The sequence below is a fragment of the Stegostoma tigrinum genome, chromosome 6 (assembly GCF_030684315.1).
Source record: "Stegostoma tigrinum isolate sSteTig4 chromosome 6, sSteTig4.hap1, whole genome shotgun sequence".
Classification (NCBI taxonomy): domain Eukaryota; kingdom Metazoa; phylum Chordata; class Chondrichthyes; order Orectolobiformes; family Stegostomatidae; genus Stegostoma; species Stegostoma tigrinum.
The window spans coordinates 80606414-80633596 of NC_081359.1; the positions used below are offsets into that span (position 1 = coordinate 80606414).

The following is a 27183-nucleotide window of genomic DNA, read 5'->3' on the forward strand; positions in this document are numbered from 1 at the left end:
AGAGAGGCAGAATTTAGTATAATAGGCATTTTGAAGTACAGAGGCCTGTACTTTTGTTGCCTGGATAGCTATAAATGTGGCTTGAAACAAAATGAGGGATTTTAAGTACAAGTCAATGAGACTTGATGGGCCTGTACAATACATCAGCATTGTATCCCATGCAGATACAATGCCATTCGGAGGCTGCAGAGTACTAAATCTCTAAATCTGCTATTTGAAATGTAGTCTTCATGCTTCCCTTTGTCAGCTCTTTGTTTACTCTACACCAGGCAACCACACTGTGCCCCCGGCAACAGAAGCACAACCTCTTCCGGCTGCTAATGAAAAGCTCAAGCAGATTAATTTCTAAGCAGTAAACTCAAGGGGACGACAGTAAGCACAGAGCCACTAATAACTTATTGTATGACATGGATCTGATTCTAACATCATATGTGAAGAAACTACCTGATCCCAATGCTGCCCAGGTAAACTCAGAATCTAAATTATTACACTTTTTAGTTGTTCCTGAAAAAGCAACTCTAATTGGGTCTTGTAAATGTGATTTTCCTCACCCCTTTTCATGCTGGTATTCAACACCCCCCCCCCACTTCCCAAGCATTCAAGATACTGTCGAGAAGTGAAGGATGATCACAGAAAATCAAAGAAAAACAAAGAGCCAGCCATTTCTCGGAAGGTTACCAAGGTACCTAAAAAGGTTAAAAAAGAGTGTACAAAATGTGGAAAAAGAAAAGCAGACCACAGAAAACAAGCATCAGATCTTTGCCGAGGTGAGTGAGTGGAATAAGTGAAGTAGAACTGGTATTTTTTGCTGTAGCCAGTCACCATCGTGAACCTGCTATGCAGTAATAGTCTTGAAAATGAATTGCAAGTGAAAGGCGTTTCAAAGATGGCAGCCATGGGATTTACAGGCTTTACAGATATCAAAAACAGACACAAATGTTCATTGTGGTAAGTGACATATGCTTGCACATTCTGATCTTATGGGTGGCTAGTGTGAGAGATTAAACGTGTTGTTTCTGCAGGTAAGGATGAATGATGGGATCTTGCAAAAGCAGAAATTCACAAGATTTTGTAGCAGAAGTTTATCATTAACCAGAGATTAGGTTCTGCAAAGATGGCAGTTAGCACAACCAGAAACATTCTTTCTGCAGACAAGGACATGGTAGCGATAAGGGTGTTATAGCAGAGGCTTATTTCTGCAAACCTGACGATTTGCACGTACAGCATGTCTAGTGCTCTTTAGGATAGCAAATAAGGATTGCAGTAAAAAAAGGGAATGGGGCCTTCGGCCGGCAGAAAAGGGAACAGTAAACAAGGGCTGTCCGACAGGACGGGGAATGATAGGATAAGACCAATGGGAGCAGGGAGGCGTGATTCTGCAACTTGTAAACTGTACAAGAATGTTTAACATTCTTTGTAGTGTGTGCCTGTCTAGCAGACACCCTTTCTTGCAAGATCGTGCAGAATAAAATTGTCTTGTTTCCAAGGCTTTGTCTCAGGCTGAATTTGTGAGCAGGGACTGTTTCTCACACTAGCTATTCTGTATTTTAAGGGAATAACTCTTGCTTTGAATATTTGTCCTGTGTCTGTTTCACCTCTTGCTTCTAGGACAACCTGTGGGAGATTAATGTTGGAAATCTCCAGGGTGATTTGAGTGTGACTGCGAGCAAGTGTGTTCACCACGACGATAATGATGTTATGACTCAATAAGTTGTATGCTTAAGTTGATTTACAAGACTCTCCCTTCCCATGACCTTTCATGTTGAATCCACAGTCCCGTGTTCTCACACTTAACATCCCTTCCACCCCTGCCCTCACAGGAACTAGCACCTCCCAACTCCTCCACTCACTATAACCAGCACCTTCCCCCATACTCTCACAGTTCCCGGCACCTCTTCACCCCCTATGTCTCACAGACATCAGCATCTCTACCTAACCTCCAAGCCCAGTTGTAATGTCCTTTATTTGATTTCACAGGGATTGGTCATTCTATATGATCTGGAAGCCAGATTAGTAAGGACACCAAAAGTTGTATCCAGAATTGATATTTGGAACAGGTATTAATAATTTCCTCATGTAAATACAGACCCAATGCTCATTTGATAGCCCCTTTGTAAACTTCTGTAGTCAGCGCTAAATAGGATCAACTAAATTTTAGAGAAGCAAGTCTACCTGTGGCTAAGTCATCTGTCCTTAAACTGCAAGCTCTGTTGAAAAGATTGCTCCATTAAGAAAACACACCTGGAATTTCGAGCCCCGAGGAGCAAGATTCTGGCCACATCTTACATATCAAACACCATATCCCTCACACTGCCACCTTTATCCCCTTCAATTGTTTCCCTCCTTTTCATATAATTATTTCTGCCCATTTCTGGAACAATGCCTCTGTCCTTATCCCAAATGCTAGCTCTGTCCCTCTCTCAGTTTCTGCCTTATACTCTCAAGGGTCACAAACATCCTCCCACTTAAACATAATTTCCTCTTATTTCCATGTTACTAATTCCCTCCCCAACTCCTGAACATTATATTCCTCCCTCTTCTGATCAATATCTTCCTCTCTCTTCTGATCATTATCACTATCCATCTCTCAATTTCACTATCCCCTTGTTTCTTTCTACAGTCACTGTCCTCTTCTCTCCCTCACTGTCTCCTTCTCCTGAATACCAGAACAATTGCAGGGGAAGGCCCACCACCTTAATGATTTCTCTGAGTAATAATCGCTGGCCTCCCTAGCATTATCCACATCCCAAGACCGAATGAAGGAGGAAGGGTCTAAAGTTATTTCTAAGCAAATTATTTTCATTGGAATGGTTGAGGCAGAAACCAGTGGAATTTCTAAGGGAAGAGTAGGTAAGTAATTGAAATGGCTGAAAATGTGAGGAAATGGGAGAGAGATGATTTTGGATTGCACCTGGAAAATTCAGGCACAAACATATTAGGTGAATAGCATCCTGTTTTACTGCAAATGCTTCTGGCTAGGTGTCTATAAAAATCTGCCCTGAACTAAGGGTCCCAGAATAAGCCAAATTCAATTTCATATATATTCAATAACTATAATTGTGGATGTTTATTTATCTTTTCTTCTCCAGCAATCTTTCATATTTTCAGTTGAAAAATGTATTCCATGAACTCAGATTGTCTACCTTTCTAGGGAGGTCTCCAGACTTTGATCCATATCAAACGACATTCCAGCGTGAATTTGTCTATCGACCAGTTCCTTTGGTTGAAGATATTCGGTGAGTCTGAATAAAATAAAGGAGCAATTTAAGCTATTACAGCTCCGAAGTGTCTAGTGAGTTTAGTTAAAGATTGAAGCCGACAGTGAGTGGAATTACCTCAAGATGCCTCTCTTGACGTTATTAAATAAAGCATGGCACTGGGGCACAAGGAGGGTAATTACTCTTACGTTGAAAGTCTTCGTCAAAGAGAAAGATTTTAAGGATTATTTTAAAGTAGGATGGTGAGGTAGGGAGTTAGGGATGTATAGGGTGGGTATTCCAAAGCTAGAGCCCAAGCAACCTAAGGCATAGCTATTAACAGTAAAGCCATCATAATCAGGATGCGCAAGAGGCCAGAATTAAAGGAGCTCGGACATCTCAGATATCTTGTGGGATTTTATAGAGAAGGATGAGGCCATGGAAGGATTTGATATCAATGAAAATTTTAAGATCAAGTTATTTTTTAACCAAAGGCCAATGTAGATCAACAAACATGATGAATGGCCAGTAGGGATGATCAGGGAAAAGGATCATGTACATTATGACATCAGTGTTCCGAACGATCCCCAGTTTGTTTAGAGGTGTAGAACATAAGACACCAGCTATCAGTGTGTTGAATCAATCAAGCTGGAGGTAATAGCAGCACTAAAGTAAGTTTCAACTATAGCTGAACTGTGGCGGATGAAATCAGCCATGTTTCAGAAGTGGGAATAGACAATCTTAGCAATGGCAGAAATATGTGATTGCAGCTTCTCTCAGGGTTAAACAGTGCTCCATATTGTGAACAGACCACTTAATCTGAGATCGTTCCAAGGGAGAGGGGTAGAGTTTACAGTTAGGCCTGGAATTTGGAGCAGGAACCAAAATTGTTGCTTCAGTCTTCACAATACTTAATTGGCAACCTTCTTGCTCATCCAGTACTGGTTGCCAGGTAGGCAGTCTGATAATTTAGCAATGAATCAATGCATTGATGTACTTGTTAAACAATTTCTTTCAACTATCTAATTTGAACACCTTGTCTAAATTTTATTTGCTGAATAGTCTTTTATGGTGTAATCTATTCTATCCAGAATAACAAATGAAGTTTGCTGCTCTTTTCCTTTTTGCTTATATTTAGATGTCATAGCACGCTCATCCAGTGAGAAATTCCATTTGTACAAACTGCTGTTAGTTTTACACAAGCAGTTTATTTAATCTAATGTAATATATTTGCCAAAAAACATTTGCAGAAACAGTTTCTGAGAATATGAAGATGCATATTTGAGAATCTTTTCCATCGTGAGGTAAATTTCTTTCTGACCATTCGTTACATGCAAAATATAAAGATTTTTAACTAAAATTCAGCAGATGGGAAAAGGTCCGTAACAGGGAAACAGGATTGTGTACATTACGACATGGACAGCTGTGTTCTGGATGATCTCTAGTTTGTTTAGAGGTGCAGAATATGGAAGATCAGCATCAGTGTGTTAACCAAGACAGACATTCTAACTTTTGAAGATCTGTCTCTAGTCTTTTCATTGTGCATGGTATTTAACCAGTTCCTCTTTTTTTGTTCCCTTCTCCAGTCCGGCATCATCAAATGGGTTTTCATTCCCATTTCAGCTCCATGAGCCTATTGGTGACACTGTATACACACATGAGTATTCCTGGAAACATGGATTAAACCAACAGCCCACACAAAGTGGAACATCGCCAGGATGCAAAAAAGAAACTATTCCGCAGTGTCAAGTAAGCAATATTGACAGATACTGCTTATGAGAAACTGTACAGATATTTTATGGAGCAGAAAGAGGCAGTTTGACTCATCATGCCTGCACTGGGTCTTTGGATGAACACCATCACCTGCCAATTTCTTGCTTTATCCTCAGACACTTGCCCGTTATTTTTATCCACACATTGTCCAAGGCTTCTTGAATTCCTCCACCACTTTTTCGGGCTTTACATTCCACTATCTACTCAATGAGTGAAAAAGTTTTCCTCATATCACCATTGCTTCTATGTCCTCTCATTCTCATTCATTTACTAGTGGAAACAGCTTCTCCCTATCTACTCCATTCAGCCTGTGCATAACTTTGAAAACCTCTGTCAGGTTTCCTCATAGCCTTCATCTCTCCAGTCCCATCTTGCTTAATCTATCCTCATAACTGAAGTTTGTCATCCTTGGAATCATTCTTGTCAATCACTTCTGCACACTCCTCAATGTGTTCACATCCTGTTAATGTGGCAACTACAATTGTACACAATACTTCGGCTGAGGTCTCACAACTGTCTGATAGAAATTCAACATCACCCTCTTGCTCTCATATGTTACTAAGAAAGCAGAAGAAACCATATGCTTTACTGCTCTCTCCGGTTGTCCTGACACTTTCAGTGGCCTTGCACATTTACATCGAGGTTTGCCACTCCTGTACCCCCATTAGAATTTTACTCCCGATTTAAATGGTCTTTCAATGTTCTTCCAATCAAAATGCATCACCTCACACTCGCTGCATTGAAACTCATGTGTTACCTCTGCACCTCTGTCATGTGCACAGTTTACAATTCTTCCAAGTTTCGTGTCATCTATAAATTTTGAAATTGTCCCCTGCACACCAAGATCCAGAACATTAATATACATCAGGACAAACTAGAGTTCCAATACTGACTGCTGGGGAATTCTACTTTAAACTTTCCTCCAGGCCTACACATATCCATTAACCATTATTCTCTCTTTCTCTTCACACAGCCAATTTCATATCCTTTTTGCTATTGACCTTTCACTTCATGACTCTAATTTTTCTCACCACTCTGTTTTATGAGTCGCCTGTCTGTGAGAGACAACACTTAATACATAGACAAAGATACAGCGGAGACACCTACAGCTCTATAAAAAACAATTCATTTATTAAAAACTTAAATGAATAACACACTTTTAACAACAAGAGATATCTCAGTTACTGTCTCTCACTACCCTGATTTCTATAACTAAACCCAAATGTTATTGCCTGGGAGAGTTCGCAGCTGGCCAGGCGGTAATTGCTCAACATCTTCACTGCGCCTACTGATGTAAAGTACCTTCTTACAAAGTTAGTCTTTGAAGTGTTGTTGAACAAAGGGATTTCTTCAGGCTTTTTATACACAAGTCTCTGTGTCAAATACATTCCTTACTTGGAATTATGCATGCGCATGACCAATCCTGAATGTTTTGTCCAAATGTATGCCTTCTTTGAACTAATCTGTGCACGTGAGCAATCCCAAATGCTTTGTCTAAATGTATACCTTATCTGATAGAGTCAGCAGTTCCTGGTTTCCTGCAGTTTTAACTCTTAGCAGATCTGACTGACTCAGCGTACTTCCATTCACAAAGCAACCCATTATTGGGCCTCTTTTCAGTTCCTGTATCTTCCTGCTATCTTCAGCCTTATCCAGCATATGGCACTGCAGTGCCTCTGAAAGGCTATTTACATCACATGAACAGCCTAATCCTCATTGAGTCTTTCCATTACCTCCTCAAAAAACTCCAGCATTTTAGTCAAGCACAAATTCCAATTCAGAAATCCATACAACTCTTCCTAATCAATCCAACTAAACTACTAATTCAATCCCAAATAACTGTGTCTAGAAGCTTTGCCACCACTGAAATTAAATTGGCTGGTCTATAATTGCTGAGCTTGTCTTCACAATGTTTCTTGAATGAGGCCACGATGTTTGCAAATTTCCAGTTTTCAGGCACCTCCCCTGGGCTTAGGAAAGACTGAAAACTTATTGCCTGTACTCTTACAATTTCCACCTTCATATCTTTCAAAATCCTTGCATGTTTCTCATCTGGTCTCCAATGCCTTGTCAACTTGAAGCATGAACAGTCAAGCCAACACTTCTTCCTTACCAATTTTGAATTCTTTGAGTTTCTTCCTTTGTCACCATGGCCTGGGTAGCACCTCCCTCTTTGGTAAAGACTTTATAAGTATTTTACATCTTCACCATATAATATATTACATGTTAACCTAACCACATTACGACATACCCTCCTTTATTATAACTTGTCCTGTTACAGTGTTCTTTGCTATGGAAATTACTCATGAAGGATCCAGAGGCCTTCGATAGAGTAAAAGCATACTTTGTGAAATCATTGTCTTGTGAAGATATGGCCAAGTTAAATACATGTCAGTTTGATACAATATACCGGCAAGATTACCTTGGAATCCAACAAGGTAGGACCTCATTAAACATGCATCATTATGGAGACTATTTTAATAAGACAACCTATTCGGCAGTGCTGAATGAGGAGGAGCGTATTGTAAACTTAACTGATTAGTAACAAGATTATCATCAGGTGTGACCTTTATTTTAGCATTATTCACAAATACAAGTACCAATAGCTATTCAGCCCATTTAGTTCATCCATGAGCAGGGATTTATTCGCCCCCCCCCATCACACTCTTCTCTACGTGATTCAGAATTTTTGGTGTCGATTACTTCAGGGATCCTGCTGGGTGAGAAGGTTTTAGAACCCAAGGATCATGTGGGTGTACAGCAGAGAGGAGAGGGGAAAGGTAAAATTCCTCATTAGACTTTCGACTGTCTTCACTGTGTCCCCAGGATCTTGGAAAAATCATCCAGTCAGCACACAGTTTCAATGATAGCTCTTTTGCTAGCGTTATAGGGAATCCATTTATTTGATTGCAGTGTTCTAGTGCTAGGGAAAGGCAGGTGAAAGACCTTTATCTGCCAGGTTACATTGAGCCAAGAGTGTAGCCCACACCAGTGACTTGACACACTGTATCTCCACTTCTCTCTTTTCTATAATGGAGCATCCACAAGAGTAATGAAAAAGGATATCTAACATTTTTTACATTTATAACCCTCAGGCTGTTAACTAAGGTCCCAATGGAGAGACGTCTCTGACATCAATGCTTATAACCCATCGTAATGTAGATGGGAGTGACTAGCATTCAGTTCTTGTGTAGAAAAAATCCTGTATTTACAGAGCCCCACTCTCCACAATGTTGTGTGGCACTACTGCTATGCTGAATGGAATAGGTTCAGAACAGACACATCAACTCATAGCTGGGCATCCATGAGGTACTCTGGTGCATCGGCACAGAGGATGTCTTTCTGCGATGTGCAACCTCATGACATATCCTCCACTCTGTCATTACTATCGAGCTGATGAGGTTCAATGAAGAATGCAGGAAGGCATACCAGAAGGAGCACAAGGCATGCCTAAAATGAGATGTCAAGCAGTTGAAACTTAAAACCAGAACTGCTTGCATGTCAAACAGTGGAGGCGGCATGCAATAGAGCTAATTACTCCACAGCACAAAGAGCAGCTCGGAGCTCTGCAGTTCTGTCACATCCTGTCAGGCAGAAGATGCAGAAGGGTCAATGCATGCACAAGCAGGTTCAAGAACAGCTTCTTCCCTGCCATTATTAGACTGATGAATGGATTCTTTAACTTCAGATAATGTTGATGTTGTTAATGTTGACTTTGCTTAGAGCACATTCTCTGTGGTGTGACCTGTATGCCTTACCCTATCCAAGTTTTTGTCACCCTATGATCTGTATACACCCAGGCAAGTATAGAGTATTCCATCACACTCCCAATACATGCCTTGTAAATGGTGCACTGGCTAAGCAAAAGGTAAGTTACTTGCCATAGAATTTCAAGCCTTTGATATTCTCTTGTATTTATTTGATTACTCCTGTTCAGTTCCTGGTCCATGGTAACCTGTAGGCTGTTGATAGTGTAGGATTCAGTGATGCTAACACCATTGAATGTCAATTTGCAACTGCCTTCAATCAGATGTACTGAGTTGCTCTTCCAGCTCAATTCTCTGAAGTTTCCAGAATCAGAGAAGCCAATCTGCAAACAATTTGATTTGGCCCTGATGATGCCTAGAATGACTGGAGATACCAGGAATGGCAAATGCCTTTATATCATTCCACCTGAAGATTTGTATCAACCCAGAACTAGCCATATCCCTTGCCATGTGGTTCCAATAATCTGACATCGACCTGACAGTGTGGAAAATTATCCAGGTATGTCCATAAAAAAAGTTCAAATCCAATTACTGCCCAGTCAGTCCACAAAGGTTTGTGATGGATTGTCATCATCAAATAGCACTCATTTAGCTATTATCTGCTTACTGATGCTCAGTTTGTGTTCCACCAGGCCCATTCATCTCCTGCCATTTTTATAACGTTGAAACAAACATACTCAATTCCTGGAAATGAGATCAGAATATTCTTCCTTGACATCAAGGCTGCATTTCACAGTGTGGCAGCAAGGACCCCCCATCAAAGTGAAGTCAATAGAACCAAGGAGAAAATACTATTAGTTGCTGTACTGTCTAGCACAAAGGAAGATGGCAGTGCTTGTTGGAGGCTAATCCTGTCAGTTCCAAGGCACCTCTGCAGAAGTTCCTCTGTGTAATATACTAGGTTCAACCATTTACAGCTCTTTCACCAAATGTCTTCCTCCATCATAACGTCAAAAATGAGGATGTTTGCTCATTATTGAACACTGTTTAGTACCATTTATAGCTCCTCAGATCCTGACAAAATCTGTTTCTACATGCAAGAAGCCTCAGATATCATTTGGGCTTGGGCTGATAAGTGGGCGCTAACATTCCCGCCACTTAAAAACTTGGCAATGAACATCTCCAACAGGACAGCACCTAATCATCTCCTGATATCACCGAATAGCGTTGCCATCACTGAATTTCTTCCTGTTAACATCAGAAAGCAAGTATTTATTTGAAGTGAGTTGAAAATGCTGTGGAACCAATCACAATGGCTGTGGTTCAAATCTTAATTAAATCAATGATCTATCACATTTCTATAACAGTTGTGCAACAAAGTTGATAGTATGATAAGGTGTTAGGAAACGTTCTTATGAAAAGTGGCTGTAAGAACAAGAAGTGAAATTTTGTTGAGTTGTTAGGGGTGGGGATTGGGGAAGGAACCTTCAAAGCATGAGTATAGAAAATTTTAAACTTATATACGAAGATAATGAAGAAATGAATAAGTGCAGTGCTTTTCCATTTCAAGTGTGTCAAGTTTATTTTACAGAGTGCAAGATGAAGTGCCCCCCCTGTCTGCCCAAAATACGCCGACCGGGTCAGCCAAAACCTCCTGTGACAGATAACAAACGTCACTTTAGAAAACAAAATCAAAAACCTGAGCTCGCTGTCTGCACCACTCGATATGGAAGCAATAAACGCTGGAATTGTGCAGCAAAAGGTGTAGGTGAGAATGATTAATCACTCCGTTGGTTGAGTCACTGTATTTACTGTACCACCATGGTGAGGCAGTTTTTTTATTTAGAAAATCAACAGCATCATCCTCTCATTCATTGATTTTTTTCCAAAAAAGCCAGAGACTGAAATGTCACCAGGAAGACATTGCGTAAAGCTTGGAGTTCATGCAATAACCAAACCCTCTGGCTTAACTAAACCCTCAGGCTTGACTCAGAGATCAGTCTTGCTTCTGGATCAGAAGGTCATGCGTTCCAATGCTAACTAGGAGACTTGAGCACAGATTTCAGGTTGACTCTAATGCAATACTAAGGGAGTGCTGTGCCTGCTTTCAGATGAGATATTAAACAAAAGCCCAGTATGCCCTTTCAGGTGAATGTGAAAGATGGAGCTGTGGTTGTACCTGTTAAACAATATTTAATCCTTAGTTAGCCTTTCTTTATAAAAACAAAATCATCTGGTCAATGTCTCACTGTTATTTTTGAAAGTTGGTATCTTTTAGGCAATCCCTCAGGTGTGAGGATGCCTAGCTTTCAGTCTGGTAGTTGATAAATCCACTGTGCGATCTACTGACTTACTAACATACTGGTTGAGTGATGCCTGATGGATCAGGTACAAAGTTTGTTTAGAATTTTCTCTCACTGATGTCTGGACTTTACCACTGTGTGTTTTCAATGAAGTCTCTGTGTTCAGTGCCTTCCCACACAAACATACTTTATTTAGCTTCGTTTGGAGTCCATGCTGGATGAGATAGTAGATTATATGAGGCAATGTCTGCTTGTTGTCTCCTATACATGTGACAGCATGGGTAATGTGGACATCTCCACAACCCTTTGCTCAAATGATTACAAAGTCAAGATAGTGCAAGTTTTCAGGTGATGGCTGTTACCACGATGGCCTTACTGGTAAAACAAAGTGTTGGTTGTGACAAATTCATATTCCAGAAATTTCACTAGAAATCTCAGAGGTGAAACAGTTTATCATCTCCTGGAATTCAGATTAGGGATTGCTCAAATTTGGCGTAAAATCTCATCATGGCTTCAAGTTCAGGAGCAAACATACTGATAGCGTGTCAATGTCTTTTGTTATTTGTCCTGGAAATGTGGGTATCACTAGCTGGACCAGAATTTGTTGCCCATCCTTAATTTCCCTGACAAGGTGCTGAACTGCCTTCTTGAATCATTGCAGTCCATAAGGATTGGGTGGTGGAGAAGTGGTAGACGTGTATAGATACACCAGATGTGCTATTATGAAAGGACCTCCAGAATTCCAACCAAAGGTGAAGGAACATCAACATATTTTGAAGACAGGATAATGTGTGGCTTGGAATAGCACTTAAAAGTGCTCCTCCTATGTATTTATTATCCTTGTTCTTTTAGGTGATCGAGGTGTCCAGTTTGGGAGGAGCTGTTAAGGAGCCTAGCTGAATTACTGCAATGCGTATTGAGATGGTACACACTGATACTACTGTGTGTTGGTGGTGAAGGGAGTAATTGTTTGTGGATTGGGTGCCAACAATCATACTACTTTGTCCTGGAAGGCGTTGAGTTTCTTGAGTGTTATTGGAGCTGTACTTACTCAGGCAAGAGGAATGGTATCCATCACAATCCTGACTTGTACCTTGTAGATAGTGGTGGCAGGAGGTGAGCACTGCAGAATTCCTAGCCTCTATCCTGCCCTTATAGGTTTCTAGTCAACAGTAACCCCTAAAACTTTAACAGTGGGGAACTAGTGATGCTAATGTCGAAGGACAATAGTTAGATTCTTGCTTGTTGGAGATACCTGAAACAAAGATTCCTTGCTACTTATCAGCTCAAGCCTAGATGTTGTCTAGGTCCTGTTGCACACTGACACTGTCACAAATTCCAGCAAACCACCAAATTTATGTTATGTAGGGACCAGACTGAAACATAAAACCATTGTAATGAGATAAAATAACTTCTATCTTGTATTTTTAAAGATCTAGTAAGAGAATGAAGCCACAAGATTCTACACTTTTGAACAAATAGCAATAAGCTTGATTATATAACATTAAAACAATCTATAGTGAATATATACCTTATTTCCAAAACCTGGAATTAACATTTGATCAATATTGGTAGCAGATTCGCTGTCTTGTTCCTTCTGTTGGCCTTCTCTCTTGGCCTTTCATTTAGGGTGGCAATGTTGATGCCATGGCCTAACTTCCTAAGTTCTGAGGGATGTATGATGCTCAGATCTGTCACTGCTGGGAATGTTCAGGAGCTCCTGATGTTCCAGGTCCTAATTTTGATTAGTGAAGATGACTGTGTACGATTTACTTTTAACACTGGGTAGTCATTTCAAACAAACCATTACATGGTCTCAACTAAGTGGGTATTAGTCCAAAGGCAAATGTGTTCCAAGATTGTTGAAGGCTGGGTTCTGCAAAAAACTTCATGTGCATAAACAACTGCTACCTTTCTACAGTAGAGTTGCAACTGTTGCACAATAGAACTTTATTGACTGTAAATGTTATAGGATGTCCTGTGTTCGTAAATGCTTCTATATAAATACAAATTCTCCTTCTTTTCCATGTTCTAGAACCACCACAACCAATTTCTGAGGCTTTTCGGATAAGACTGCATTTTTTTTTTTCCTATTTATTTGTGGGATGTGGGCATCGCTGGCTGGCCAGCATTTCTTGCCTATCCCTAGATGCCCTTGAGATGGTGGTGGTGAGCTGCCTTCTTGAACTGATGCAGTCCTCCTGCTGTGTGTTGACCCACAATGTCATTAGAGAGGAAAGTCCAGGATTTTGACATATTTCAAAGTCAGGATGGTGAGCGGCTTGGAGGGGAACTTGGAGGCGGTGATATTCCCATATATCTGCTGTCCTTGTCCTTCTTGACAGAAGTGTTTGTGGGTTTGGAAGGTGCAGTCTGAGGATCTTTGGTAAATTCTGCAGTCCATCTTGTGGGTAGTACACACCGCTGCTATTGAGCATTTGCGGTGGAAGAAGTGGATGCTTGTGGGTGTGGTGCCAGTCAAATGGGCTGTTTTGTCTTGGATGGTGTCAAGCTTCTTGATTGCTGTTGGGGCTCCAGTCATCCAGGCAATTGGGGAGTATTCCATCACACTCCTGACTTGCACCTTGTAGATGGTGGACAGGCTTTGAGGTGTCAGGAGGCAGGTTACTCACCGCAGTATTTCTAGCTTCTGGCCTGTTCTGGTAGCCACTGTGTTTATGTGGTGAGTCAGTTGAGTCTCTGGTCAATGATAACACCCAGGATATTGATGCTGGGAGATTCAATGATAGTAACACCATTGAATGTAAAAGGACAGTGGTCAGATTGTCCCTTACTGGTGATGGTCATAGCCTGGCATTTGTGTGGTGCAAATGTCACTTGCCACTTGTCAGCCCAAATTTAGATATTGTCCTGATCTTGTTGCATTTGAACATGGACTGCTTCAGTATCTGAGGAGTCACGAATGATGCTGAATATTGTGCAATCATCGTTGAACATCCCCACTTCTGACCTTACATGGAGGGAAGGCTATCGATGAAGCAGCTGAAGATGGTTGGGCCTAGGACACTACCCTGAGGAATTCCTGCAGAGATTGCCTGGAGCTGAGATGATTGACCTCCAACAACCACGACCATCTTCCTATGTGTCAGGTAGGACTTCAACCACCAGAGAGTTTGCCCCTGATACCCATTGATCCCAGTTTTTCCAGGGCTCCTTATGCCACACTCAGTTGAATGCAGCCTTGATGTCAAGGGCTGTCCCTCTCACCTCACCTCTGGAATTCAGCTCTTTTGTCCATGTTTGAACCAAGGCTGTAATGAGGTCAGGAGCTGCGTGGCCCTGGCAGAACCCAAACTGGGCGTCACTGGGCAGGTTATTCCTGAGCAGGTGCTGCTTGATAGCACAGTTGATGACACCTTCCAGCACTTTATTGATGATCAAGAGTAGACTGATGGGACGTTAATTGGCCGGGTTGGATTTGTCCTGCTTTTTTCTGTATTGGACAAAGTTGGGCAATTTCCCACATTATTGGGTAGATACCAGTGTTGTAACTGTACTGGAAAAGCTTGGCTAGGGGAGTGGCAAGTTCTGGAGCACGAGTCTTCAGTACTATTGCTGGAATGTTGTCAGGGCCTGGAGCCTTTCCAGTATCCAGTGTCTCCAACCATTTCTTGATATCACAATGGAGTGAATCGAATTGACTGAAGGCTGGCACCTGCGTTGCAGGGGACCGCTGGAGGAGGCTGAGATGGATCATCCACTCGGCACTTCTGGCTGAAGATTGCTGTGAATACTTCGGCCTTATCTATTGCACTGATGTGCTGGGCTCTTCCATTGTTGCAGATGGGGATATTTGTGGAGTCTTCTCCTCTGGTGAGTTGTTTAATTGTCCACCACCATTCACAAATGGATGTGGCAGGACTGCAGGGCTTAGATCTGATCTGTTGGTTGTGGGATTGCTTAGCTTGGTCTATCATTTGTTGCTTTCGCTGTTTAGCGGGTAAGTAGTCTTGATTGGTGGCTTCAGCAGGTTGATACCTCATCACCAGTTATGCCTGATGCTGCTCCTGGCATGCTCTCCTGCTTTATTCATTGAACCAGGATTGATGGTAATGGTTGAGTGGGGATCTGCTGAGCCATGAGGTTATAGATTGTGCTGGAGTACAATTCTGCTCCTGTTGATGGCCCACAGTGCCTCATGGATGTCCAGTCTTGAGTTGTTTGATCAGTGCAAAGTCTGTCCACTTAGCACGGTGATAGTGCCACACAACAACATGAAAGTTATTCTCAATGTGAAGGCAGGACTTTGTCCCCACAAGGACTATACAATGGTCATTGTTCCTGATACTGTCATAGACAGATGCAACTGTAGCTGGCAGAAAAGTTAGGATGAGGTCAAGCATGTTTTTCCCTCTTGTGGGCTCCCTCACACCCTGCCGCAGACCCAGTCTGGCAGCTATGTCCTTTAGGACCCAGCCAGCTCGATTAGTAGTACAGCTGCTGAGCTACTCTTGGTGGTGGGCATTCAAATCCCACACCCAGAGTACATTTTGTGCCCTTGCCATCCTCAGTGCTTCCTCTCAGTATTGTTCAACTTTGAGGAGTACTGGTTCACCAGCCGAGTGAGGACGGTGTGTGGTAATCAGCAGGAGGTTTCCTTGCCCATGTCTAACCTGAAGCCATGAGACTGCCTTGGGTCCGCAGTCAATGTTGAGGGTTCCTAGAGCAACACCCTTCCCACTGTATACCATTGTGCTGCCATATTCTGTGAGTATCACTATGTCAGGCTGTTGTTTAACTAGTCTCAGAGACAGCTCTCCCAATTTTGGCACTAAACCCCAGATGATAGTGACTTTGTACGGTCCACAGGGCTGCTTCTGCCATTGTCTTTTCTGGTGCCTAGGTTGATGTCAGGTGATACATCCGGTTTCATTTCTTTGAAAGTTTGTAATGATTGGTACAATTGAGTGGCTTGCTAGGCCATTTCAAGGGCAGTTGGGAGTCAACCACATTGCTGTGGGTCTGGAGTCACATGTAGGCCAGACCAGGTGAGTATGGCAGATTTCCCTCTCTGAAGGACTTTAGTGAACGAGATGGGTTTTCCTCCAATCAACAATGGTTTCTTGGTGATCAGTAGATTCTTAATTCAAACCCAGGTCCCCAGAACATTCGCTGGGTTTCTGGATTAATAGTCTAGCAATAATACCACGAGATCATCACCTACCCGTGAAATCTGTGACATTTCCTTTGGATTCAAAGCAATACAACTACTTCAAAATAGAATTAAGCTGATACTTATTTAACAAATGTTCTTATAAATGGGTTTCATCAATATGATCAGCAATATAGAAATGCTTTGATTTTCCACCTCAATGTATGTTTAAAATTATTTTATTTTGTAATTAATAACAGTGCCCAATCTGACTCAAGCACACATCAAAAACCAAGAATACAGGAAGCAATCAACTACATACGAGAGAGAGTATGGAAACAGTAATATGGATTTTGCTAAAATATTGAAGTCCCTTGAACCTAAAGCATTCCAAAGCTATCTGTCATCACTTCCAAGAAAAGGTATGGCTTAGTTAATTTCTGTGAAAACATTGTCAAATTTTATTTTTGTCAATGTGTAGCTGAGTATTAACCACAACAAAACACAATTCCACAACAATTACAGTTATCTGCACTACAAGAAATAAAAATGAGAAACTCAGGCAGTGTATCAGTCATTGCATTCTGCAGCCTACATCTGCTCAACCTGTAGCCTCAATAGGAGAACAAATGACCAACATTTTTGCATCTGAAACATCCCTGCTAAAGATAAACCTAGCAGCAGAAGGCAACTAATTGAGAAAAAAATATTTGCATCATGTGGATGATGACGGTCCATAAAATCCTCAAGCCATCTAGGGTTATCATCCTATGGATAATACAAAGATATGTAAGTACGAATGGAGGGAGGGATCACATTGTGGCCCATCAGACTGTTAATCAACCTGCAGATTCTGCCATTACAAAACGCTTTTATCTGAGGAGAAATACATGAAGATTTAACAAGTGTCGAGGTTTATCATTTGCTCGTTCATTCTAAAGTATTTATGAAAACCTGCAGGCACCTGAAACTGATATCTAGAAGTCTTGTATGTAACAGATCAAGTATCAACTGGGATTGCATTGGCCCAGACGCCTTGGTTGCTAAAAATTTAGAGACCGGATGTACAACAAGAGATACGTGTCAGAACCCAACTGAGGCCCCTTCATGCTCAGTCTGTGGGAAATGCCTGGGAAACTGAAACTTCTAAACAAACAAGTCCCTTGCTTCCTGAGAACCTCAAAAATGCCTCTGACTCTGAATTAAAACTAAAATTACCCAAAATCTTTCAGCTTGGTAGCTACCCAGAAAGTATTTAATGAAAAATTCTTTGTCTGGCTGCTGGGTAAATATAGAAATGAGATCCTTACTCCTTCCTTGACATCCTTCAGATAATCCTCTTTGACCCCACAATCCAACCTGATCCCTCTGACTTCATGACTTCTCCCAACCATATTACTGCTTTTCCCACTCCATTTCACCTAATCAGCTTCCAAACTGAAACTTCTCCCTGAACTGACATGATCACACACTTCGCCTACTTTACCATGTGCCACCCTAGCTGCCTACACAAATGACACCCTAGCTAGCTTAACCTCATCCACCAGAAATACAGAGCCTTCTCATTGTCGAAATCAATAAGAGTAATGCAGCATTGCTGTTCTTTTGAAAATTTAAGTTTAGTATTTTCCAGTCTGTATTCTCTTGATTAAAATAAACTTAACTTATAAAGAAATAACTAGCTTTGCTGAAGTAAAGTGCTGTAAACATTGGTAGAAATTTGAGATATTTTTATTTTTTAAAGCCTTTAGTTCATTTGTGTAACTGTGTTTGTGTGCGGATACACGCACATATTCTCAGCAGCTGAAAGGAAATCAGACAGCATCCTTCAAAGATAACAAGGTGTGGAGCTGGATGAACACAGCAGGCCAAGCAGCATCAAAGGATCAGGAAAGCTGACATTTCGGGTCTGGACCCTTCATCATTTTCCAAAGAAGGGTCCAGACCCGAAATAATAAAGTGTGAAGCTGGATGAACACAGCAGGCCAAGCAGCATCTCAGGACCACAAAAGCTGACGTTTCGGGCCTAGACCCTTCATCACAGAGGGGGATGGGGTGAGGGTTCTGGAATAAATAGGGAGAGACGGGGAGGCGGACCGAAGATGGAGAGAAAACAAGATAGGTGGAGAGGAGAGTATAGGTGGGGACGTAGGGAGGGTATAGGTCAGTCCAGGGAAGATGGACAGCTCAAGGAGGTGGGATGAGGTTAGTAGGTAGGAAATGGAGGTGCAGCTTGGGGTTGGAGGAAAGGATGGGTGAGAGGAAGAACAGGTTAGGGAGGCAGAGACAGGCTGGGCTGGTTTTGGGATGCAGTGGAGGGAGGGGATGAACTGGGCTGGTTTTGGGATGCAGTGGGGGAAGGGGAAATTTTGAAGCTGGTGAAGTCCACATTGATAACATTGGGCTGCAGGGTTCCCAAGCGGAATATGAGTTGCTGTTCCTGCAACCTTCGGGTGGCATCATTGTGGCACTGCAGGAGGCCCATGATGGACATGTCATCTAAAGAATGGGAGGGGGAGTGGAAATGGTTCGCGACTGGGAGGTGCAGTTGTTTATTGCGAACCGAGCGGAGGTGTTCTGCAAAGCGGTCCCCAAGCCTCCACTTGCTTTCCCCAATGTAGAGGAAGCCACACTGGGTACAATGGATACAGTATACCACATTGGCAGATGTGCAGGTGAACCTCTGCTTAATGTGGAAAGTCTCACCCTAACGTGTTCTTCCTCTCACCCATCCCTTCCTCCCACCCCAAGCCGCACCTCCATCTCCTACCTACTAACCTCATCCCACCTCCTTGACCTGTCCGTCTTCCCTGGACTGACCTATCCCCTCCCTACGTCCCCACCTATACTCTCTCCACCTATCTTCTTTTCTCTCCATCTTCGGTCCGCCTCCCCCTCTCTCCCTATTTATTCCAGAACCCTCACCCCATCCCACTCTCTGACGAAGGGTCTAGGCCCGAAACGTCAGCTTTTGTGTTCCTGAGATGCTGCTTGGCCTGCTGTGTTCATCCAGCTCCACACTTTATTATCTTGGATTCTCCAGCATCTGCAGTTCCCATTATCACTCATCCAGACCCGAAACATCAGCTTTCCTGCTCCTCTGATGCTGCTTGGCCTGCTGTGTTCATCCAGCTCTACACCTTATTATCTCAGATTCTCCAGCATCAGCAGTTCCTACTATCTCAGCATCTTTCAAAGCCTTTTTTTTATTCATTCATGGGATGAGGGTGTCCCTGGCTGGCAATAATACCACTAGGCCATCACCACTCCTACTTGGCAAAGAGGTAAGCAAGTGGGTTGTCTTGTGCAGCATTTGACCAATGTTGTTTAATTTTGAAAAATAGGCTGATTCTACCAGAGACGATACAAGCAGAATATACCTTTCATGGTAAACACATGGAGTGCTCGGCAGTCATGTTGCTTTTAGAAAGCAAATTACAAGGTCTTTTCTTTGCGTTCCATTTTCAGACCAGGAAGTGTTGCTGCAATTTTTAGATACTGTAGCTGCAAAGAGCGTGACAAACTGAAGACTGTTTCTGAGTTTCTGAGCCAATTCAGTTACCAAGCCTTCAAGAAAATGATCCCACAAACAGCCACAACAGACAGAATAGCGAAATATCACAGTGAACTTATCTAAAGACCTGTTATTTGTAATTTATTACAAATTTGATTCTATGACTTTTGAAAATAAATGAGCCAATCTTTGAAATAAAAGACTGTATACTTTGTTGAAGTCTTCATTTCGCTTGTTTCTGTTCATGAACACTCAATAGGAGCTCCATAAGGGAAAGATTTTTGTGCAAGTTTTACCAATTAGATTTCTTTTTGGGAATTTGAGGAAACTTTAGGGAGAAATCCTTATCTCTTTTTCATGATTTAAGCAGAGAAAATACCCGATGTATTGTGTAAATCCGATTATTGCACTGCACCTCATTTCATTGTGTCTTTCTGCTTCCATACATTTCATCACCTATAAATCAATCTCACCAAGTAGTTTCAGTGTATATGCCCAGGCTATTTCCCATATTCTGTGAGATGGGGGAAGACGGGCAGCATGATGGCTCAGTGCTTAGTGTTGCTGCCTCTCAGCACCAGGGACCCAGGTTTGATTCCAGCCTGGCTATGCGGGGTTTGTGCATTCTCCCCATGTCTGCATGGTTTCCTCCCACAGTCAAAGATTAGAAAGTTAGGTGGATTAGCAATGCTAAATTGCCCATCATGTCTAGGGTAGGGGGCAGGTCTAGGTGAATGCTCTTTGGAGGGTCAGTGTAGACTTGATGGGCTGAATGACCTGTTTCCACACTGTAGGGATTCTATATATTTATGATAGTGATGTTTTATTTATTAAAGCTTGGCATGTAACCCTGTAACAAGCAAGAAAAATGCACAATTTATTTCATACGGCAATTGCCTATTTAAAGAAAATGCATTGTAGCCATCAACATGACAAAAACATTTCTTTAAAAAAGCCTCATATCATATAAACATGCCACTTTTCCAACTTGGCACCTGGGTTAATCAGAAACAGAGTAAATGCAATGCAAAATTCCTTATTCTCTGATGTTCCTTCGCATGCTTGAGTTCAATATTTTATTGGAATGGATGCATTAACTGTTTCTTTCTCCACATATGCTGCCAAGTCTGCCCGATATTTCCAGAACATATTTTTATTTCCAATTTCCATCATCTGCAGTACTTTGCTAAAATTTAAATTTAAACAGGATCTTTTTTCCCTTACGATCTCTTTTCAAAGAAATGTGGTATTGAGGACGAAGTGTTCGCCTGATGGGATTATGGAGTTCAAACATGATGTAGGTTTCAAAAGCCAATGCCTAATTCCTCCAACAAACTTAAATTCAAACTCAAACTTTACTACTTGAATCTTTACTTTCATGAAGATGACGGCACATATCTTGCACCATAATCAGAGGTCAGCGCTCTGAAGTACATTGAAGTAGAACAGAGTAGATAAAGCAAATCAACCTCTTGTCTGAACAGTGCAGCTGTAATGCTGCATTCAGCACTCTGTTCTGCTACCCTGCTTCACTTTGTATGGTACAATCTGTCTGTATGGCATGCAAAATAACATTTTTCACTGTATCTCGGTACATATGGCAACAACCAATCACTAAAACTGAAGCAGCAGAGATTAGAATTAGAATGCCAACAGAGAGAAGAGGAAAGTGAATGCTAGGAACGAAAAGAAGAAAATCAGCATCTTCATCTCATTGACACAGGAATGTGCCTTGTGTGTAAAAGGTTGTGTGTTAAAATTACAATCCATATATCAGCTCATAAAACTCCATAGTGATGCTCCAGCCACCAAACAGGCCAGAAGTTTATTAGAAATATAGAAACTGGAAGCAGGAGTAGGCCATTTGGTTTTTTGAGCCTTCTCCACCATTTAGTACGATCATGGCTGATCCTCTACCTCAATATCACATTCCCGCTTTCTCACTATACCCCTTGATGCCTTTATTTTGTACAACTGTATCAACTTCTTCCTTCCATATACTCAGTGACCCGGCCTCCATGAGCATCCTGTGATAGCAAATTCCACAGGATGGCCACCCTATAGAAGAAATGTTTCCGTATCCCAGTCCTAAATGGCCTGATACATATCCTGAGACATGGGCTCCTGGTTCAAGTCTCCCCAACTAGGGGAAAAATCCTCCCTGCATATTGTCTGCCTTGTCCTGTTAGAATTTTATGCATTTCAATAAATGTCCTGTCATCTTTCTAAACTCTAGTGAATACAGGTTGTGTTGACGTAACTTCTCCTCATATGAACATGACAGTGAAGCTCTTCTGTGCTCCCTGTACAGCAAGTACATTCTCCCTTGGGTATAGAGACCGAAACTGCACACAACACTCTAGCTATGGTCTTACCAAGGTCCTGTAAGATATCCCTACTTCTGAACTTGAATCCTGTTAAAATGAAGGCCAATATATAATTTGTTTCCTAATTACTTGCTGCAACTGCGCGTCTGTTTTCATTGATTGAATACAAGGACACCCAAATGGTTTAACTTTTTTTTAAAATTCATTCGTGGGGTATGCCTTGACCAGCATTTTTGCTCATCTCTAATTGCCCCGAGGGCACTTATGAGTCAACCACACGGCTGAGGGTTTGGAGTCACACATAAACCAGACCAGTAAGAATGACTGATTTCCTTTTCACTACTTCAGTTAACTAAATGGGTTCTTCAAGCCATTGACAAAAGTTTCATGGTCATCATTCAAATTATATTTCCAGATTCATATTGAATTCCTTTGCACATCCACATTTCTCAATGTAACACCATTTAAGTAATACTCTGCCTTTCTGCTTTGCACACCAAACTGCATAACATCATATTTAACCAAATTATACTGCACCTACCATGTGTTTGTTCACACACTGAACTTTATCTGGATCACCCTGAAGCCTCCTTGCATTCTCCTCACAACTCACAATCCCATTCCCATCTAGTTTTGTGACATCAGCAAACTGAGAAATATTGCAACTGATTTCCTCATCCAAATAGTTTATGTGTATTCTGAACAGCTGCAATCCAAGCACTGATCTATGCAGTGAACAGCTGTTGTCTGGAAAAAGACACATTTACTTCCACTTTCTGCTTCCAGACTGTCTACTGTGTCTGATTTCACATTGTCTCCAATCCTGTGTGCTTTAATGTTGCGTACTAGCCTTTTGAAATCCAAATACACCAATCCACTGGCCTATACCTATTCCGTTAATTACATTCCCCAAAAAATGATAGAAGATTACGTAAGCATGACTTCCTTTTCACAAACCCTTGTTGACTTTGTTTAATCCCGTTAACGCTTTATCCATTCAAAAGAAACAGAGAACATACAACATACTGACGAATATAAAAATCTCACCTTCATAAAACAAGCACTCCCTTGACAGCAGTAAAACTTAAGCATCACAAAAAGGCCACAATGGTCAACAATATTCATGCTATATTCATTCATAAGTTATGAAATGTAGTTGTTATTAGGTTATCCTTGGACCTGTCTGCCTCAAAATACTGAGATAATGGGAACTGCAGATGCTGGAGAATCCAAGATAATAAAATGTGAGGCTGGATGAACACAGCAGGCCAAGCAGCATCTCAGGAGCACAAAAGCTGACGTTTCGGGCCTAGACCCTTCATCAGAGAGGGGGATGGGGAGAGGGAACTGGAATAAATAGGGAGAGAGGGGGAGGCGGACCGAAGATGGAGAGTAAAGAAGATAGGTGTAGAGAGTGTAGGTGGGGAGGTAGGGAGGGGATAGGTCAGTCCAGGGAAGACGGACAGGTCAAGGGGGTGGGATGAGGTTAGTAGGTAGATGGGGGTGCGGCTTGGGGTGGAAGGAAGGGATGGGTGAGAGGAAGAACCGGTTAGGGAGGCAGAGACAGGTTGGACTGGTTTTGGGATGCAGTGGGTCGGGGGGGGGAAGAGCTGGGCTGGTTGTGTGGTGCAGTGGGGGGAGGGGACGAACTGGGCTGGTTTAGGGATGCAGTTGGGGAAGGGGAGATTTTGAAACTGGTGAGGTATCACATTGATACCATTAGGCTGCAGGGTTCCCAGGCGGAATATGAGTTGCTGTTCCTGCAACCTTCGGGTGGCATCATTGTGGCACTGCAGGAGGCCCATGATGGACATGTCATCTAAAGAATGGGAGGGGGAGTGGAAATGGTTTGCGGCTGCAACTACTGCACCTCCCAGTCGCAAACCATTTCCACTCACCTTCCCATTCTTTAGATGACATTTCCATCATGGGCCTCCTGCAGTGCCACAATGATGCCACCCGAAGGTTGCAGGAACAGCAACTCATATTCCGCTTGGGAACCCTGCAGCCCGATAGTATCAATGTAGGCTTCACCAGTTTCAAAATCTCACCTTCCCCAACTGCATCCCTAAACCAGCCCAGTTCGTCCCCTCCCCCCACTGCACCACACAACCAGCCCAGCTCTTCCCCTCCACCCACTGCATCCCAAAACCAGTCCAACCTGTCTCCGCCTCCCTAACCTGTTCTTCCTCTCACCCATCCCTTCCTCCCACCCCAAGCCACACCCCCATCTACCTACTAACCTCATCCCACCTCCTTGACCTGTCCGTCTTCCCCGGACTGACCTATCCCCTCCCTACCTCCCCACCTATACTCTCCCCACCTATCTTCTTTACTCTCCATCTTCGGTCCGCCTCCCCCTCTCTCCCTATTTATTCCAGTTCCCTCTCCCCATCCCCCTCTCTGATGAAGGGTCTAGGCCCGAAACGTCAGCTTTTGTGCTCCTGAGATGCTGCTTGGCCTGCTGTGTTCATCCAGCCTCACATTTTGTTGTCTTGGATTCTCCAGCATCTGCAGTTCCCATTATCTCTGATTTTCATCATAGACTCCTTCTTTCTAATTTGAGGATACAGCTGGCTGGTCCATCTCCCCATCTCTTTAAGTTTAATGTGTCATTGAGCTAGGTTGTGTAGAATATGGCAAACAATCACTACTTGGGAGACCCTGTCCAGTGAATACTGGATGTTCCTGATAGTGGAAGCATGGCTTCAGAAGACCATTGGTCCTTTAACGATTACTGTACTGGATGCATGGGCAGCATTATAGCATTGTCAAGCATCAGCCCAAGGTCACTAGCCGTACCTTCTGTTGGTACCATTTCTTGTCCAAAGCCAACCCTAGAAATGATTTGGGGGGCAATCCTTGGATGAACCAGGGAGTTGTGTGGAAGGTGTGAATGGTGACAGTTCCCTGGATAATGAATAGGAATTGTTGGCTGTGATCACAACAATCTGGACATTGAAGGATTGGAATCCCTCTTCATTCAGGAATCCAGCCCTGACCCCTGATCACGAGAGCCAGCCCCAACTCCCGACTCCTGTTCACTACACCCAGCCCTAATCCCTGATCCCTGCTAACCACAAATAACCCTGATATCTTGACTTTTGTTCACCACACCCAACCCAACCTTGACCGACTCCTGCTCACCATACCCAACCCAACCTTGACCCCTGACTCCTGCTCACTACACACAGCCCTGAACCCTGACCTCCGCTCACTACATCCTGCCTGACTCCTTGACCTGTGCTCATCCTCTCCATTCCCACACATCCCACTCCCACAGAAACACAGACTCTACTCACAACGTTGTCTCCGCACCCTCCCACTTCTGCAATAGCAGTAAACAAAGCAAAGTCCATCACAGAAGCCAACCTTCCATCCATTGACTCCAACTACACTTCTTGAAGCTGTGGAAAGGCAGCCGACATCATCAAACACCCCTCCCATCCCAGCTGTGATCTCTTCCAATCCCTTCAGTCTGGCAGAAGGTACAAAAGCTTAAACACACATACAAACAAGTTCAAGAACAGCTTCTTCCCCATTACTTTGTATTCTCACTCCGCTGTATCACCCCATAATCTTTGTATGGTACTATCTGCCTGTACTGAGTGCAAAACAAAACTTTTCATTGTATCTAGGTCCATGTGACAATAATAAATCAAATCAAATCAGATCAAAATATCTCATATTCATCAGTAATGAGACTGGAAGATCTCAATCAGTAATTCATCAGTAGTTGCCACAAAGTGTTTTTGACAGATTTTAAAATAAATAAGTAATTGCAAATACACCTGATCGGCACTGCATTGTGTGTAACACCGTCCTGCTCAACCAGTAGTGCCAAATGTTCATCGTGTAATTGCTAAATATCTTGTTTTACCTCCGATCATTTGGATCAGAGGACAGCATTCTGCCGAGTTGTGGGCAGGGACGTGTACCTTTAAGAGTTGTCTTGGTCCTATGCATTGACAGGTGAGAAAGTGTCAGGTTACCAACGAGGAGCGACTGTGCCGAGGAGACGGCAGTGGCTTCGCTGGAACAAGGGACATCAGAGCTGTCCTCAGTGAACCTGTGGCCCATCGCCCAGGGATAGCTGAGAGTCAGATACAAGCAAGCATGCCCCTGGGGAAAAAAGTGCGGCCAAATTCTGCCGCAGGGAAGTTGGAAACGTCTGCCATAAGCAGGTACTTTCCTAATAAGCACGCACAAAGACGTTGACTTGCATTTGTTAATAATATTGCAGTAATGGAAGACGATAGCTGCAGTCCCACGGGCTGTAAAAGTGTGGGAATACGGAAGCTTCCCTGAATATAAATAACGAGGCAATTATTGATTTGGGAATTTGGAATGATAACCAACGGCTTACCCCGTGTTTTGTAGATGCCATTCCCTGTTGTCAGGGCACCAGAGACTAGGCTATAGCCTCTGAGCAGTGCTGCTCCCTGATAGACAATAAACTCGGGTCAATTGCAGTAAATAGGAGCTGAAATTATATAGCACTCTCCGTGAATACAAACCAGTCCGACAGGCCTCGCAGCTAAGGAGTCTTCGGCCACATCTTTATATTGTACTGCTTTGCTTTTAATTAAGGAAACTGTTTGGAGGGTGGCGGTTATAACAGCAACAAATGTTCAGTCTATCAACGAGAAACTGAGTAGGACCAACCGTGATAAATACGATGCAGAGCAGATCAGATGTTAGACATCCCATAGGAGTAATTCATCTCCTGATCTGCTCCCAAAGCGAGTACAGCATCTGTTAGGCCCAAGTCCGGAGTGTGATAGCATACTCTCCACTTTTCCTGGACCATTGCGGTTCTAACATTCAAGAAGCTTGACACCATCCAAGATGAAGCAGCCTGCCTGATTAGCACCACACCCACAGACATTCTATCATTCCACCACCAATACACAGTAGCAACAGTGTATACTATCTTCAAGGAATTCACCAAGGGTCCTTCAATAGCACTTTCCAAACCCATGACCACTACAATTGAGAAGGACAAGGAGTGTACAAACATGAGAACACCACCAACTGCAAGTTCACCTCCCATCTTCTCACCATCCTGTGTTGGAAATAAATCGCTGTTCTTGCAGTGTCGCTGGGTAAAATCTGGGAACTCCATCCCAAAAAATCAACGAGGGTGTACCTGCAGCACATGGACTGTATTGGTTCCAGAGACAGCTCACCATCACCTTCTCCAGGGCAATGGGGGATGGGCAATAATTGCTGGTCCAATCAACATTACG

The 27183-nt window shown here is 42.7% G+C and overlaps 2 protein-coding genes across 2 annotated transcripts in view; both read left to right on the plus strand.

The window, feature by feature from the left end:
• The first annotated feature begins 294 nt into the window (after positions 1-294).
• On the plus strand, positions 295-19801 carry LOC125453425 (testis-expressed protein 26-like). Its single transcript, XM_048533004.2, has 8 exons — positions 295-464; positions 596-767; positions 3152-3236; positions 4784-4946; positions 7252-7408; positions 10269-10445; positions 16354-16515; positions 19562-19801. The coding sequence occupies exons 1-8, from the start codon at positions 408-410 to the stop codon at positions 19618-19620; spliced, it is 1032 nt and encodes a 343-aa protein (XP_048388961.1). The 5' UTR covers positions 295-407; the 3' UTR covers positions 19621-19801.
• A 3049-nt stretch (positions 19802-22850) lies between these two features.
• Positions 22851-27183, plus strand: part of wdr95 (WD40 repeat domain 95) — a 120118-nt gene continuing 115785 nt past the window's right edge. Inside the window, exons 1-2 of the mRNA XM_048533637.2 lie at positions 22851-22865; positions 25907-26118. Of these exons, the coding sequence (XP_048389594.2) occupies positions 22851-22865; positions 25907-26118 (227 nt within the window). The remainder of the gene's footprint in view (positions 22866-25906; positions 26119-27183) is intronic.

What these genes read in the sequence shown, in the direction of transcription:
- LOC125453425 (XM_048533004.2), top strand. Translation starts at nt 408, where the DNA reads ATGGATCTGATTCTAACATCATATGTGAAGAAACTACCTGATCCCAAT. An exon ending in CCTTTGGTTGAAGATATTCG is followed by an intron (nt 3,237 to 4,783) that starts GTGAGTCTGAAT and finishes TCCCTTCTCCAG; the next exon opens with TCCGGCATCATCAAATGGGT. An exon ending in TTACCTTGGAATCCAACAAG is followed by an intron (nt 7,409 to 10,268) that starts GTAGGACCTCAT and finishes TTTATTTTACAG; the next exon opens with AGTGCAAGATGAAGTGCCCC.